The sequence below is a fragment of the Ascaphus truei genome, chromosome 20 (genome assembly GCF_040206685.1).
Source record: "Ascaphus truei isolate aAscTru1 chromosome 20, aAscTru1.hap1, whole genome shotgun sequence".
In the NCBI taxonomy this organism is placed as follows: Eukaryota; Metazoa; Chordata; class Amphibia; order Anura; family Ascaphidae; genus Ascaphus; species Ascaphus truei.
In genome coordinates this window covers 32,788,361-32,806,906 of record NC_134502.1, presented here as the reverse complement: position 1 = coordinate 32,806,906, position 18,546 = coordinate 32,788,361, and the positions used below count along the sequence as shown (strand labels likewise).

Here is an 18,546-nt window from a genome sequence, read left to right as displayed (position 1 = left end):
TCGGATAACGCATCCCGGCGTTGGATAACGCATCCCGGCGTCGGATAACGCATTCAGGCGCGGATAAGGCATTCCGGCGTCGGATAAAGCATTCAGGAGTCGGATAACGCATTCAGGCGTCGGATAGCGCATTCAGGTGTCGGATAGCGCATTCCGGCGTCGGATAACGCATTCAGGCGCGGATAACGCATTCCGTCGTCGGATAACGCATTCAGGCGCGGATAACGCATTCCGGCGTCGGATAACTCATTCCGGCGTCGGATAGCGCATTCAGGCGTCGGATAGCGCATTCAGGCGTTGGATAACGCATTCAGGCGTCGGATAACGCATTCAGGCGTCGGATAACGCATTCAGTTGTCAGATAGCGCATTCAGGCGTCGGATAACGCATTCAGGCGTCGGATAACGCATTCAGGCGTCGGATAACGCATTCAGGCGTTGGATAACACATTCCGGCGTCGGATAACGCATTCAGGCGTCGGATAACGCATTCAGGCGTCGGATAACGCATTCAGGCGTCGGATAACTCATTCCGGCGTCGGATAACTCATTCCGGCGTCGGATAACGCATTCCGGCGTCGGATAACGCATTCAGGCGTCAGATAACGCATTCAGGCGTCAAAAAACGTCCCGTAGGGTTGCATTCTAAAGCGCTAGATATGCCATTCGTTGTAAAGTGCCACGTTGGAAGCGAGGATTACCTGTGTATTGCATGTTATATTAGTAGATACTTACCCAGGAATCCCTTCAGCAATTCTTCTAGTCTTTGTTTCAGACAAGCCGTACATTTCAAGCAATGGTCCACGGTCGATAATAATGTAGACCCTCCGTCTGTAATATAGAGAAAGATACAGTATATATATATATATATATATATATATATATATACAGTGTTCGACAAACCTATACATTTGCTCGCCCCGGGCGAGTGGATTTAACCCCTGGGCGAGTAAATATTGGCCCAAGCAGCACACGTTTGGTACTAGTTAGCGAGTAGATTTTTTTGTGTGGCGAGTAGATTTTTTGGTGATTTGTCAACCACTATATATATGTATATATATATATATATATATATATATATATATATATATATATATATATATATATATATATATAAAAAAACAAAAGATGTGGCGCCAGAATAATACTCTATTGCTACGTGTAAAAATAAACTGTAGTGCTAATATCTTATATACGAAAAGTGTGTAAGATTCCTAAATGTGTTTAAAAATCAAGATATACATGTGTGATAAAACTGTTAAATACTAAGCATAATAAACAAATATACTTAAAACAACACCATAGAAAAATACATTAATGTGGGTGAAAAAATAAAAATAAAAAATGTGCAAAAAGTGCTAAAAAGGTGAAAAGATGATGAAAAAAATGAAAAATAAGTGTAAAGTTATAATATAAAATCCAACCAGTCCTTCAATGATCAGTCCAAAAGGAGGTATAAGGTGTGTGCAAGGGATCTTCTGCTGCTCTCACAAGGGATAAACCACCTCCACGGATATCTACAAACAGGAAAAGAGAGAGAGAGCGCACGCCCCATAGCATAACACTGCGTGATTTATTATAAAATAGGGGAAGGGATGGAAGGGGGGGGGGGGGGGGGGAATCGCACTCACAAGATAAAAAGTATTAAAATGCAGTTTGTGAATTAATTCACCACCATCCGGTACTGCTGGGCAAGGTCACTTCCCGATAGCTGGTCAGGATCACCGCCAACCGGATAAGGACGCCGTTGTACCGTCTGTATGCTGTTCCAATTCAGCTCTCCACTGAGTATAACGGCGTCCTCATCCGGTTGGCGGTGATCCTGACCAGCTATCGGGAAGTGACCTTGCCCAGCAGTACCGGATGGTGGTGAATTAATTCACAAACTGCATTTTAATACTTTTTATCCTGTGAGTGCGATTCCCCCCCCCCCCCTCCTTCCATCCCCATCCCCAATTTTATAATAAATCACGCAGTATTATGCTATGGGGCGTGCGCTCTCTCTCTCTTTCTGTTTATATATATATATATATATATATATATATATATATTAATACCTCTGCCTATAATACAAAACACAGATATATATACACACAGGGGCCGACAAATGCCCTCGCCTGGTCGCCACGGGCATGTGCATTTAGGCCGCTGGCGACTGCTTACCAGCGGGGGGGGGCATCCCCCAGCCTTCTCCGTCTTCTTCACAAATTCTGCGGTGGGGTCCAACGGCGTGGTGCGGCCTCCTCTGTCTTCTCCCCTGCAAATTCATCTATTCCCCCTGCAGCTCCAGTTAAAATGGCTGCACGGCATCACAGGACAGCGCAACTCCGGGTATATCAGCTAGTACTGTATACAATATATATATCTCTATCACACACGTACCTGTCTGTTTCTTTGTTTGTCCGGTTTGCTGAGTGAGAAATTGACTCGATCGGTTTGGGGATGTGTTTGGGGATTTTTTAGTAGTCAATGTCGTATATGGAGTGTCTGAGGGAGAGAAGCAATAGGGGGAATTATATGGAGCGGTTATATGGGGTAATAGGAGGAGTTATAGGGAGTGGTTATATGGGGTAATAGGAGGAGTTATAGGGAGCGGGTATAAGGGGTAATAGGGGGAGTTATAGGGAGTGGTTATATGGGGTAATAGGAGGAGTTATAGGGAGTGATAATATGGGGTAATAGGAGGAGTTATAGGGAGAGGGATATGTAGGGTAATAGGAGCAGTTATAGGGAGCGGTTATATGGGGTAATAGGAAGCGTTTTATGGAGTGATAATATAGGGTAATAGGATAAGTTATAGGGAGAGTGATAATATGGGGTAATAGTTGCAGTTATAGGGAGAGGGGTATGTAGGGTAATAGGAGGAGTTATAGGGAGCGTATATATGGGGCAATAGGAGGAGTTATAGGGTTAGGTTATATGGGGTAATAGGATTAGATATTGGGAGCAGTTATATGGGACTATAGGGAAAGGTCATATGGAGCTTTAGAATGATGTAATGGGGCAGTTATACGGGTTATATAAATACACACACACGCACCATCCCCAGACGAATGGTAAAATGCACTGTATGTATATATATATACAGTATATATATTATATATATATATATACTGTATATATATCACACACGTACCTGTCTGTTTCTTTGTTTTCCCGGTTTGCTGAGTGAGAAATTGACTCGATCGGTTTGGGGATGTGTTTGGGGATTTTTTAGTTGTCAATGTCGTATACGGAGTGTCTGAGGTAGAGAAGCAATAGGAGGAGTTATATGGAGCGGGTATATGGGGTAATAGGAGGAGTTATGAGAACGGTTGCATGGGGCAATAGAAGGAGTTATAGGGAGCGGTTATATGGAACAATAGGAGTTATAGGGAGAGGTTAAATAGTGTAATAGGAGGAGTTTAAGGGAAAGTACCACTCATTAGCTTAAGTATGCCATAACATGTGCTTTGGGTAAGCAGTTTGCTACCATAAATAGAGTTGATTACTACAAAGGAAGTGTGACAGTATGGGAAAGTACCACTCATCAGCTTAAGTGTGCCATGGTATGTGTTTGGGTGAGTAGAGCCTAAGCTAGACTGGGATAGTTCCAGAAGCTTCTCCATGAACCGTGCAGGTGCCAGGCCAAAAATTCCCCTCGCTCTGCCGGGATCAGGCTAAACTGATTGGGGCTCCCCCACGTGTTGTTTGAAGTGTTTTACTGTTGTATGTTTAGCTGTGCAAGCTGTAACTGAGAAGATAACTGAAGCTAAGAAAAACCCCTTTTTGATTACATCTGTAAGACTGTTTACTGACTCAGAGTGTGCAAGTTATTGGCTGAATCTAGAATCTTTGCATTACAGGGAGTTATAGGAAGAGGTTATATGGAGCTTAAAAAGGATGTAGGGGTGCAGTTATATGGGTTATTTATACACACACACACACACATACCTGCCGGTTTTTGTGTTTTTCCTGTTAGCCGAGTGGGAAATTGACTCGATCGGTTTGGGGATGTGTTTGGGGCTTTAGTGGCCAATGACGTACTAAAAATATCTGAAAGGGAAGAGCAATAGGAGGAGTTATAGGAAGCGGTTATATGGGGCAATAGGAGGAGTTATGGGGAGCGGTTATATGGGGCAATAGGAGGTGTTATAAGGAGTGTTTATATGGGGCAATAGAAGGAGTTATATGGAACGATAGGTGTTATAGGGAGAGGTTATATAGGGTAACAGGAGGAGTTTAAGAGAAAGTGCCACTCATTAGCTTAAGTATGCCATGACATGTGCTTTGTGTAAGCAGTTTGCTACCATATATAGAGTTATTTACTACAAAGGAAGTGTGACTGTATGGGAGAGTACCACTCATCAGCTTAAGTGTGCCATGGTATGTGTTTGGGTGAGCAGACCCTAGGCTAGACTGGGATAGTGCCAGAAGCTTCTCCATGGACCGTGCAGGTGCCAGGCCAAGAATTCAACTCGCCCGGATGTTTGAAGTGTTTTACTGTTGTATGTTTAGCTGTGCAAGCTAAAACTGAGAAGATAACTGAAGCTAAGTAAAACCACTTTTTGATAACATCTCTAAGACTGTTTACTGTCTCAGAGTGTGCAAGTTATTGGCTGAATCTAGAATCTTTGCATTACAGGGAGCTATAGGAAGCTTTAGAAGGATGTATGGGTGCAGTTATATGGGTTATTTATATACACACACACACATACCTGACAGTTTTTGTGTTTTTCCTGTTAGCTGAGTGAGAAATTGACTCGATCGGTTTGGGGATGTGTTTGGGGCTGTAGTGGCCAATGTCGTATTAAAAATATCTGAAAGGGAAGCGCAATAGGAGAAGTTATAGGGAGCGGTTATATGGGATAATAGGAGGAGTTAAGGGGAGAGGTTATATGGGGTAATAGGAGGAGTTATAGGGAGCAGTTATATGGATTAATAGGAGGAGTTATAGGGAGCAGTTATATTAAACAATAGGAGTTATAGGGAGCGGGTATATGGGGCAATAGGAGGAGTTCAAGTGAGTAGATATAAGGAGTAATAGGAGGAGTTACAGGGAGTGGTTATATGGAGCAATAGGAGGAGTTATAGGAAGGGCTTATATGGGGAAATAGGAGGATTTATAGGGAGCGGTTTATGGGGCAATAGGAGGAGTTATAGGGAGAGGTGATACAGAGTAATAGGAGGAGTTATAGGGAGTGATAATATGGGGTAATAGGAGGAGTTATAAGGAGAGGTTAAATGGGGTAATAGGAGGAGTTATAGGGAGAGGGGTATATGGGGTAATAGGATGAGTTATAGGGAGAGGGGCATATGCGGTAATAGGAGGAGTTATAGGGAGAGGAGTATGTGGGGTAATAGGAGGAGTTATAGTGAGAGGGGTATGTGGGGTAATAGGAGAGGGAGAATAGTCACACACATTGCATGTTATATTATTGTAGAGACCTAGCAATTGTTTTATGAATTCCATAATGATATCGATACTGCAGAATATACAGTCACTGGCACAGTCCTTCAGCAATTGTTTCACCCAATCCTCCACTGGAATACGACCTCCGCCTGTAATATAAACACAGTTATATATATTATTACCTCCGCCTGTAATATAAACACAGATATATATATTATTACCTCTGCCTGTAATATAAACACAGATATATATATTATTACCTCCGCCTCTAATATAAACACACAGATATATATATTATTACCTCCGCCTGTAATATAAACACACAGATATATATATATTATTATCTCCGCCTGTAATATAAACACACAGATATATATATATTATTACCTCCGCCTGTAATATAAACACAGATATATATATTATTTCCTCCGCCTGTAATATAAACACAGATATATATATTATTTCCTCCGCCTGTAATATAAACACAGATAAATATTATTTCCTCCGCCTGTAATATAAACACAGATATATATATTATTACCTCCGCCTTTAATATAAACACAGATATATATATTATTACCTCCGCCTGTAATATAAACACAGTTATATATATTATTTCCTCCGCCTGTAATATAAACACAGTTATATATATTATTTCCTCCGCCTGTAATATAAACACAGATATATATATTATTTCCTCCGCCTTTAATATAAACACACAGATATATATATATTATTACCTCCGCCTGTAATATAAATACACAGATATATATATATATTATTACATCCGCCTGTAATGTAAACACAGATATATATATATTATTTTCTCCGCCTGTAATATAAACACACAGATATATATATATATATATATATTATTACCTCCGCCTGTAATATAAACACACAGATATATATATATATATTATTACCTCCGCCTGTAATATACACATTATTTACAGTATTTATATTTACCACCGCCTGTAATATAAACACACAGAGATATATATATATTATTACCTCCGCCTGTAATATAAACACACAGATATATATATATATATAATTACCTCTGCCTGTAATATACACATTATTTACAGTATATATATTTACCTCAGCCTGTAGTATACTGTACACACTGATATATATGTCTGAGAGGGGTAGAGATAGAGAGGGAGAGAGGGGTATGGATAGAGAGGGAGAGAGGGGGAGAGATAGAGAGGGAGAGAGGGGTAGAGCTAGAGCGGGAGAGAGGGGTAGGGATGTGGGAGAGTAGCCAGTCACATACATGGCACTTTATATGACTGGAGATAATTACCTACAAATCCTTTTATCATCTCTTCCAGTTTTCGTTTCACACAAGCCTTACACTTAGTGCAATTACTGCCAGTCGTCAATAACGTAGGGACTCCGCCTGTAATATAAATACACATATATATATTATTACCTACGCCTGTAATATATACACATATATATATTATTACCTACGCCTGTAATATAAATACACATATATATATTAGTACCTACGCCTGTAATATAAATACACATATATATATTAGTACCTACGCCTGTAATATAAATACACACATATATATATTAGTACCTACGCCTATAATATAAATACACACATATATATATATAGTATTAACTACGCCTGTAATATAAACACACAGATATACAGTATATATATATATTTATATTTACACACACACGTACCTGTCGGTTTTTGTGTTTTTCCAGTTAGCTGAGTGAGAAATTGACTCGATCGGTTTGGGGATGTGTTTGGGGATTTCGTGGTCAATGATGTACTAAAAATATCTGAAAGGGAAGAGCAATAGGAGGAATTATAGGGAGCGGTTGTATGGGGCAATAGAAGGAGTTATAGGGAACGGTTATATGGAACTATAGTAGTTATAGGGAGAGGTTATATAGGGTAACAGGAGGAGTTTAAGAGAAAGTGCCACTCATTAGCTTAAGTATGCCATAACATGTGCTTTCGGTAAGCAGTTTGCTACCATATATAGAGTTATTTACTAAAAAGGAAGTGTGACTGTATGGGAGAGTACCACTCATCAGCTTAAGTGTGCCATGGTATGTGTTTGGGTGAGCAGACCCTAGGCTAGACTGGGATAGTGCCAGAAGCTTCTCCATGGACCGTGCAGGTGCCAGGCCAAGAATTCCACTCGCCCGGATGTTTGAAGTGTTTTACTGTTGTATGTTTAGCTGTGCAAGCTGTAACTGAGAAGATTACTGAAGCTAAGTAAAACCCCTTTTTGATAACATCTCTAAGACTGTTTACTGACTCAGAGTGTGCAAGTTATTGGCTGAATCTTTGCATTACAGGGAGTTATAGGAAGAGGTTATATGGAGCTTTAGAAGGATGTATGGGTGCAGTTATATGGGTTATTTATACACACACACACACACAGACACACACGTACCTGCCGGTTTTTGTGTTTTTCCTGTTAGCTGAGTGAGAAATTGACTCGATCGATTTGGGGATGTGTTTGGGGCTTTTGTGGCCAATGTGGTATTAAAAATATCTGAAAGGGAAGCGCAATAGGAGGAGTTATAGGGAGCGGTTATATGGGATAATAGGAGGAGTTAAGGGGAGAGCTTATATGGGGTAATAGGAGGAGTTATAGGGAGCAGTTATATGGAGTAATAGGAGGAGTTAGAGGAAGCAGTTATATTAAACAATAGGAGTTATAGGGAGTGGGTATATGGGGCAATAGGAGGAGTTCAAGTGAGTAGATATAAGGAGTAATAGGAGGAGTTACAGGGAGTGGTTATATGGAGCACTAGTAGGAGTTATAGGGTGGGCTTATATGGGGCAATAGGAGGAATTATAGGGAGCGGTTTATGGGGCAATAGGAGCAGTTATAGGGAGAGGTGATACAGAGTAATAGCAGGAGTTATAGGGAGTGATAATATGGGGTAATAGGAGGAGTTATAAGGAGAGGTTATATGGAGTAATAGGAGGAGTTATAGGGAGTGATAATATGGGGTAATAGGAGGAGTTATAAGGAAAGGTTATATGGAGTAATAGGAGGAGTTATAGGAAGTGATAATATGGGGTAATAGGAGGAGTTATAAGGAGAGGTTACATGGGGTAATAGGAGGAGTTATAGGGAGTGATAATATGGGGTAATAGGAGGAGTTATAAGGAGAGGTTACATGGGGTAATAGGAGGAGTTATAGGGAGTGATAATATGGGGTAATAGGAGGAGTTATAAGGAGAGGTTACATGGGGTAATAGGAGGAGTTATAGGGAGAGGGATATGTGGGGTAATAGGAGGAGTTATAGGGAGAGGGGTATGTGGGGTAATAGGAGGAGTTATATGGAGAGGGGTATGTGGGGTAATAGGAGGAGTTATAGGGAGAGGTTACATGGGGTAATAGGAGGCGTTATAGGGAGCGGGTATATGGGGTAATAGGAGGAGTTATACGGAGAGAGGTATATGGGGTAATAGGAGGAGTTATAGGGAGAGGGGTATGTGGGGTAATAGGAGGAGCTATAGGGAGAGGGGTATGTGGGGTAATAGGAGGAGTTATAGGGAGAGGGGTATGTGGGGTAATAGGAGGAGTTATAGGGAGAGGTTAAATGGGTAATAGGAGGAGCTATAGGGAGAGGGTTATGTGGGGTAATAGGAGGAGCTATAGGGAGAGGGATATGTGGGGTAATAGGAGGAGTTATAGGGAGAGGTTACATGGGGTAATAGGAGGCGTTATAGGGAGCGGGTATATGGGGTAATAGGAGGAGTTATACGGAGAGAGGTATATGGGGTAATAGGAGGAGTTATAGGGAGAGGGGTATGTGGGGTAATAGGAGGAGCTATAGGGAGAGGGATATGTGGGGTAATAGGAGGAGTTATAGGGAGAGGGGTATGTGGGGTAATAGGAGGAGTTATATGGAGAGGGGTATATGGTGTAATAGGAGGAGTTATAGGGAGAGGGATATGTGGGGTAATAGGAGGAGTTATAGGGAGAGGTTACATGGGGTAATAGGAGGCGTTATAGGGAGCGGGTATATGGGGTAATAGGAGGAGTTATACGGAGAGAGGTATATGGGGTAATAGGAGGAGTTATAGGGAGAGGGGTATGTGGGGTAATAGGAGGAGCTATAGGGAGAGGGGTATGTGGGGTAATAGGAGGAGTTATAGGGAGAGGGGTATGTGGGGTAATAGGAGGAGCTATAGGGAGAGGGGTATGTGGGGTAATAGGAGGAGTTATAGGGAGAGGGGTATGTGGGGTAATAGGAGGAGTTATAGGGAGAGGTTAAATGGGTAATAGGAGGAGCTATAGGGAGAGGGTTATGTGGGGTAATAGGAGGAGCTATAGGGAGAGGGGTATGTGGGGTAATAGGAGGAGTTATAGGGAGAGGGGTATGTGGGGTAATAGGAGGAGTTATAGGGAGAGGGATATGTGGCGTAATAGGAGGAGTTATAGGGAGAGGTTACATGGGGTAATAGGAGGAGTTATACGGAGAGAGGTATATGGGGTAATAGGAGGAGTTATAGGGAGAGGGGTATGTGGGGTAATAGGAGGAGCTATAGGGAGAGGGGTATGTGGGGTAATAGGAGGAGTTATAGGGAGAGGGGTATGTGGGGTAATAGGAGGAGTTATAGGGAGAGGTTAAATGGGTAATAGGAGGAGCTATAGGGAGGGGGTTATGTGGGGTAATAGGAGGAGCTATAGGGAGAGGGGTATGTGGGGTAATAGGAGGAGTTATAGGGAGAGGGGTATGTGGGGTAATAGGAGGAGTTATAGGGAGAGGGATATGTGGCGTAATAGGAGGAGTTATAGGGAGAGGGATATGTCGGGTAATAGGAGGAGTTATAGGGAGAGGGGTATGTGGGGTAATAGGAGGAGTTATAGGGAGATGAGTATGTGGGGTAATAGGAGGAGTTATAGGGAGCGGTTATATGGGGTAATAGGAGGAGTTATAGGGAGAGGAGTATGTGGGGTAATAGGAGCAGTTATAGGGAGAGGGGTATGTGAGGTAATAGGAGGAGTTATAGTGAGAGGGGTATGTGGGGTAATAGGAGGAGTTATAGGGAGAGGGGTATGTGAGGTAATAGGAGGAGTTATAGTGAGAGGGGTATGTGGGGTAATAGGAGGAGTTATAGGGAGAGGGGTATGTGGGGTAATAGGAGGAGTTATAGGAGGAGTATAGAGGGGTATGGGTAAGGAGGAGTTATAGGAGAGGGTATGTGGGGTAATAGGAGGAGTTATAGTGAGAGGATGTGGGGTAATAGGAGAGTATAGTGAGAGGGGTATGTGGGGTAATAGGAGTTAGTGAGGGGTATGTGGGTAGTGAGAGGTGTAGTGAGAGGGGTATGTGGGGTAATAGGAGAGAGAGAATAGTCACACATATATTGCATGTTATATTATTGTAGAGACCTAGCAATTGTTTTATGAATTCCATAATGATATCGATACTGCAGAATATACAGTCACTGGCACAGTCCTTCAGCAATTGTTTCACCACATCCTTCACTGTTAGACGACCTCCGCCTGTAATATAAACACACAGATATATATATTATTACCTCCGCCTGTAATATAAACACAGATATATATATTATTACCTCCGCCTGTAATATAAACACACAGATATATATATTATTACCTCCGCCTGTAATATAAACACAGATATATATATTATTACCTCCGCCTGTAATATAAACACACAGATATATATATTATTACCTCCGCCTGTAATATAAACACAGATATATATATTATTTCCTCCGCCTGTAATATAAACACAGATATATATATTATTACCTCCGCCTGTAATATAAAAACACAGATATATATATTATTACCTCCGCCTGTAATATAAACACACAGATATATATATTATTACCTCCGCCTGTAATATAAACACAGATATATATATTATTACCTCCGCCTGTAATATAAACACAGATATATATATTATTTCCTCCGCCTGTAATATAAACACAGATAAATATTATTACCTCCGCCTGTAATATAAACACAGATATATATATTATTACCTCCGCCTGTAATATAAACACAGATATATATTATTTCCTCCGCCTGTAATATAAACACAGATATATATATTATTTCCTCCGCCTGTAATATAAACACAGTTATATATATTATTATCTCCGCCTGTAATGTAAACACAGATATATATATATTATTTTCTCCGCCTGTAATATAAACACAGATATATATATTATTTCCTCCGCCTGTAATATAAACACAGATATATATATTATTACCTCCGCCTGTAATATAAACACAGATATATATATTATTACCTCCGCCTGTAATATAAACACAGATATATATATTATTACCTCCGCCTGTAATATAAACACAGTTATATATATTATTACCTCCGCCTGTAATATAAACACAGATATATATATATTATTTTCTCCGCCTGTAATATAAACACAGATATATATATTATTACCTCCGCCTGTAATATAAACACAGATATATATATTATTTCCTCCGCCTGTAATATAAACACAGATATATATATTATTACCTCCGCCTGTAATATAAACACAGATATATATATTATTTCCTCCGCCTGTAATATAAACACAGATATATATATTATTACCTCCGCCTGTAATATAAACACAGATATATATATTATTACCTCCGCCTGTAATATAAACACAGATATATATATTATTACCTCCGCCTGTAATATAAACACAGATATATATATTATTTCCTCCGCCTGTAATATAAACACAGATATATATATTATTACCTCCGCCTGTAATATAAACACAGATATATATATTATTACCTCCGCCTTTAATATAAACACAGATATATATATTATTACCTCCGCCTTTAATATAAACACAGATATATATATTATTACCTCCGCCTGTAATATAAACACAGATATATATATTATTACCTCCGCCTGTAATATAAACACAGATATATATATTATTACCTCCGCCTGTAATATAAACACAGATATATATATTATTACCTCCGCCTGTAATATAAACACAGATATATATATTATTACCTCCGCCTGTAATATAAACACAGTTATATATATTATTTCCTCCGCCTGTAATATAAACACAGATATATATATTATTACCTCCGCCTGTAATATAAACACACAGATATATATATATTATTACCTCCGCCTGTAATATAAACACAGATATATATATATTATTACCTCCGCCTGTAATATAAACACAGTTATATATATATTATTTCCTCCGCCTGTAATATAAACACAGTTATATATATATTATTTCCTCCGCCTGTAATATAAACACAGATATATATATTATTACCTCCGCCTGTAATATAAACACACAGATATATATATATTATTACCTCCGCCTGTAATATAAACACAGATATATATATTATTACCTCCGCCTGTAATATAAACACAGATATATATATTATTTCCTCCGCCTGTAATATAAACACAGATATATATATTATTACCTCCGCCTGTAATATAAACACAGATATATATATTATTTCCTCCGCCTGTAATATAAACACAGATATATATATTATTACCTCCGCCTTTAATATAAACACAGATATATATATTATTTCCTCCGCCTGTAATATAAACACAGATATATATATATTATTACCTACGCCTGTAATATAAACACAGATATATATATTATTACCTCCGCCTTTAATATAAACACAGATATATATATTATTTCCTCCGCCTGTAATATAAACACAGATATATATATTATTTCCTCCGCCTGTAATATAAACACAGATATATATATTATTACCTCCGCCTGTAATATAAACACAGATATATATATTATTACCTCCGCCTTTAATATAAACACAGATATATATTATTTCCTCCGCCTGTAATATAAACACAGTTATATATATTATTTCCTCCGCCTGTAATATAAACACAGATATATATATTATTACCTCCGCCTGTAATATAAACACAGTTATATATATTATTTCCTCCGCCTGTAATATAAACACAGATATATATATTATTTCCTCCGCCTGTAATATAAACACAGATATATATATTATTACCTCCGCCTCTAATATAAACACAGTTATATATATTATTTCCTCCGCCTGTAATATAAACACAGATATATATATATTATTACCTCCGCCTGTAATATAAACACAGATATATATATTATTACCTCCGCCTGTAATATAAACACACAGATATATATATATTATTACCTCCGCCTGTAATATAAACACAGATATATATATTATTACCTCCGCCTGTAATATAAAAACACAGATATATATTTTATTACCTCCGCCTGTAATATAAACACACAGATATATATATATTATTACCTCCGCCTGTAATATAAACACAGATATATATATTATTACCTCCGCCTGTAATATAAAAACACAGATATATATTTTATTACCTCCGCCTGTAATATAAACACAGATATATATATTATTACCTCCGCCTGTAATATAAACACAGATATATATATTATTTCCTCCGCTTGTAATATAAACACAGATATATATTTTATTACCTCCGCCTGTAATATAAACACAGTTATATATATATTATTACCTCCGCCTGTAATATAAACACACAGATATATATATTATTACCTCCGCCTGTAATATAAACACACAGATATATATATATTATTACCTCCGCCTGTAATATAAACACACAGTTATATATATATTATTACCTCCGCCTGTAATATAAACACAGTTATATATATATTATTACCTCCGCCTGTAATATAAACACACAGATATATATATTATTACCTCCGCCTGTAATATAAACACACAGATATATATATATTATTACCTCCGCCTGTAATATAAACACAGTTATATGTATATTATTACCTCCGCCTGTAATATAAACACATATATATATATTATTACCTCCGCCTGTAATATAAACACACAGATATATATATATTATTATCTCCGCCTGTAATATAAACACATATATATATATATATATATATATATATATATATTATTACCTCTACCTGTAATATACACATTATTTACAGTATATATATTTACCTCAGCCTGTAATATACTGTACACACTGATATATATGTCTAAGAGGGGTAGAGATAGAGAGGGGGAGAGGGGGAGAGATAGAGAGGGGGAGAGGGGTATGGATAGAGAGGGAGAGAGGGGGAGAGATAGAGAGGGAGAGAGGGGTAGAGATAGAGAGGGAGAGAGTGGTAGGGATGTGGGGGAGTAACCAGTCACATACATGGCATGTTATATTACTGGAGATAATTACCTACAAATCCTTTTATCATCTCTTCCAGTTTTCGTTTCACACAAGCCTTACACTTAGTGCAATCACTGCCAGTCGGCAATAACGTAGAGACTCCGCCTGTTATATAAATACACATATATATATTATTACCTCCGCCTGTAATATATACACACAGATATATTATTACCTACGCCTGTAATATAAATACACATATATATATTATTACCTCCGCCTGTAATATATACACATATATATATTAGTACCTACGCCTGTAATATAAATACACACATATATATATATTATTAACTACGCCTGTAAAATAAACACACAGATATACAGTATATATATATTTATATTTACACACACACGTACCTGTCGGTTTTTGTGTTTTTCCTGTTAGCTGAGAGAGAAATTGACTCGATCGGTTTGGGGATGTGTTTGGGGCTTTCGTGGTCAATGACGTACTAAAAATATCTGAAATGGAAGAGCAATAGGAGGAGTTATAGGGAGCGGTTGTATGGGGCAATAGAAGGAGTTATAGGGAGCGGTTATATGGAACGATAGGAGTTATAGTGACAGGTTATATAGGGTAACAGGAGGAGTTTAAGAGAAAGTGCCACTCATTAGCTTAAGTATGCCATAACATGTGCTTTGGGTAAGCAGTTTGCTACCATATATAGAGTTATTTACTAAAAAGGAAGTGTGACTGTATGGGAGAGTACCACTCATCAGCTTAAGCGTGCCATGGTATGTGTTTGGGTGAACAGACCCTAGGCTAGACTGGGATAGTGCCAGAAGCTTCTCCATGGACCGTGCAGGTGCCAGGCCAAGAATTCCCCTCGCCCGGGTGTTTGAAGTGTTTTACTGTTGTATGTTTAGCTGTGCAAGCTGTAACTGAGAAGATAACTGAAGCTAAGTAAAACCCCTTTTTGATTACATCTCTAAGACTGTTTACTGACTCAGAGTGTGCAAGTTATTGGCTGAATCTTTGCATTACAGGGAGTTATAGGGAGAGGTTATATGGAGCTTTAGAAGGATGTATGGGTGCAGTTATATGGGTTATTTATATACACACACGTACCTTCCGGTTTTTGTGTTTTTCCTGTTAGCTGAGTGAGAAATTGACTCGATCGGTTTGGGGATGTGTTTGGGGCTTTAGTGGCCAATGTCGTATCAAAAAAATCTGAAAGGGAAGCGCAATAGGAGGAGTATTAGGGAGTGGTAATATGGGGTAATAGGAGGAGTTATAGGAGCAGTTATTTGGAGTTATAGGAGGAGTTATAGGGAGCGGTTATATGGGGTAATAGGAGGTGAAATAGGGAGGGGTTATATGGAGCAATAGCGGGAGTTATAGGGAGAGGTTATATCAGGTAATAGGAGGTGTTATAGAGAGCGGTTATATGGGGTAATAGAAGGAGATATAGGGAGGGGTTATATGGGTAATAGGAGGAGTTATAGGGAGCGGTTATATGGGGAAATAGGAGGAGATATAATGAGGGGATATATGGGGTAATAGGAGGAGTTATATGAAGGGGTTATATGGGGTAATAGGAGGAGTTATAAGGAGCTGTTATATGGGTTAATAGGAGGAGTTATATGGAGGGGTTATATGGGGTAATAGGAGGAGTTATAGGGAGCGGTTATATGGGGCAATAGGAGGAGTTATAGGGAGAGGTTATATGGGGTAATAGGAAGAGTTATAGGGAGGGGTTATATGGGTTAATAGGAGGCGTTATAGGGAGGGGATATATGGGTTAATAGGAGAAGTTATAGGGAGATGTCATATGGGACAATAGGAGAAGTTATAGGGAGGGGTTATATGGGGTAATAGGAGGAGTTATAGGGAGCGGTTATATGGGGTAATAGGAGGAGTTATAGGGAGTGGTAACATGGGGTAATAGGAGGAGTTATAGGGACGGGTTATATGGGGTAATAGGAGGAGTTATAGGGAGCAGTTATATGGGGTAATAGGAGGAGTTATAGGGAACGGTAACATGGGGTAATAGGAGGAGTTATAGGGAACGGTAACATGGGGTAATAGGAGGAGTTATAGGGAGCGGCTTTATGGGGTAATAGGAGGAGTTATAGGGAGAGGGTATATGGGGTAATAGGAAGAGTTATAGGGAGGGGGTATATGGGGTAATAGGAGGAGTTATAGGGAGAGGGATATGTGGGGTAATAGGAGGAGTTATAGGGAGAGGGGTATATGGGGTAATAGGAGGAGTTATAGGGAGGGTTATATGGGGTAATAGGAGGAGTTATAGGGGGCGGTAACATGGGGTAATAGGAGGAGTTATAGGGAGAGGTTATATGGGGTAATAGGAGGAGTTATAGGGGGCGGTAACATGGGGTAATAGGAGGAGTTATAGGGAGCGGTTACATGGGGTAATAGGAGGAGTTATAGGGAGCGGGTATATGGGGTAATAGGAGGAGTTATAGGGAGCGGTTATATGGGGTAATAGGAGGAGTTATAGGGAGCGGGTATATGGGGCAATAGGAGGAGTTATAGGGAGCGGTTATATGGGGTAATAGGAGGAGTTATAGGGAGCGGGTATATGGGGCAATAGGAGGAGTTATAGGGAGCGGGTATATGGGGCAATAGGAGGAGTTATAGGGAGCGGGTATATGGTTTCGGGATGGGGGTTGTGGCATGGGATTCGGACCCTGGCAGTAAGTGTTCAGTCTTCCGCGAAAAAAGTGGAGAACACGTGTATATGGAGCAGGAAGTGCTCTGGGACGAGACGAGGATGGAGCGCTGGCTTCTGGGAGATATACTCGTTTCAACGGGTAACCGTGTCTCCGCCCATAACCGGGTAATATCCGGATATAAGCTTTGCCGGCAAGTGTATAACTCCAGACAGTAGAACGATGGCGCAGTCCTCAAGGGCCCCCGACCGGTCAGGTGTTAGGGATATCCCTGCTTCAGCACAGGTGGCTCAATCAGGATATCCCTGCTTCAGCACAGGGGGCTTAATCAGTGGGTCAGTCGATGACTGAGCCACCTGTGCTGAAGCAGGGGCTGATTGAGCCACCTGTGCTGCAGCAGGGGCTGATTGAGCCATCTGTGCTGAAGCAGGCATATGCTGAAACGCTGACCTGATGGTGGCCATTGAGGACTGGAGGTGGCGGCCCTGAGAAGTGACCATGGTGAGGGCGTTTGTTCTCCAGGGAGGGAGAAAGAGGGGGAATGAGGGAGGGGAGAGAGGGGGAAGGAGGGGGAGAGAGGAGAGAGAGAGGGGGAAGGAGGGGGAGAGAGGGGGAGAGAGAGAGAGGGGGAGTGAGAGGGGGAGAGAGAGGGGGAAGGAGGATGAGAGAGGGGGAGAGATGGGGGAGAGAGAGGGGGAAGGAGGGTGAGAGGGGGAGAGAGAGGGGGAAGGAGTGAGAGAGAGAGAGAGAGAGAGTGGGGAAGGAGGGACAGAGAGAGAGAGAGGGGAAGGAGGGAGAGAGAGAGGGGGGGGAAGGAGGGAGAGAGAGAGGGGAAAGGAGGGAGGGGAGTGAGAGGGGGTGGGGGAGAGAGGAGAAGGTGTGGGGGAGAGAGAGGAGAACGTGTGGGGGAGAAAGGAGAAGGTGTAGGGGAGAGAGAGGGGGAAGAGTGGCGGAGAGAGAGGGGAGGGGGAGAGAGGGGGGGGGTGAGAGAGAGGGGGAGGGGGGATGGGTGGAGGAAAGAGAGGGGGAGGAGAGAGGAAGAGGGAGAGAGGGGGGTAGAGAGGGGGTAGGGGGGATGAGTGGAGTAAAGAGAGGGGGAGGAGAGAGGAGGGGGAAGGGGGAAGTGGGGGTGAGGGGAGAGGAGTAGAGGGGGGGAGAGTGGGTGAGGGGAGAAATGGTGAGGGGGGAGAGAGGGCGTGGGGGGGCTAGAGGGCGTGGGGGGGGGCGAGAGGGGGTGG

At 40.6% G+C, this 18,546-nt stretch overlaps 1 protein-coding gene across 3 annotated transcripts in view; it reads right to left on the bottom strand.

Moving 5' to 3' along the window:
• Nucleotides 1-18,546, bottom strand: part of LOC142470895 (uncharacterized) — a 46,430-nt gene that overhangs the window by 9,964 nt on the left and 17,920 nt on the right. The window contains exons 5-15 of one of the 3 annotated variants that reach the window (XM_075577696.1): nt 15,035-15,136; nt 14,684-14,779; nt 10,786-10,899; nt 7,824-7,925; nt 7,099-7,200; nt 6,701-6,796; nt 5,427-5,540; nt 4,697-4,798; nt 3,933-4,034; nt 2,382-2,486; nt 735-830 (exon numbers count right to left, since the gene is read on the bottom strand). In XM_075577696.1, coding sequence (XP_075433811.1) covers nt 735-830; nt 2,382-2,486; nt 3,933-4,034; nt 4,697-4,798; nt 5,427-5,540; nt 6,701-6,796; nt 7,099-7,200; nt 7,824-7,925; nt 10,786-10,899; nt 14,684-14,779; nt 15,035-15,136 — 1,131 coding nt within the window. The remainder of the gene's footprint in view (nt 1-734; nt 831-2,381; nt 2,487-3,932; nt 4,035-4,696; nt 4,799-5,426; nt 5,541-6,700; nt 6,797-7,098; nt 7,201-7,823; nt 7,926-10,785; nt 10,900-14,683; nt 14,780-15,034; nt 15,137-18,546) is intronic. The other 2 variants (XM_075577698.1, XM_075577697.1) reach the window with 2 other exon arrangements.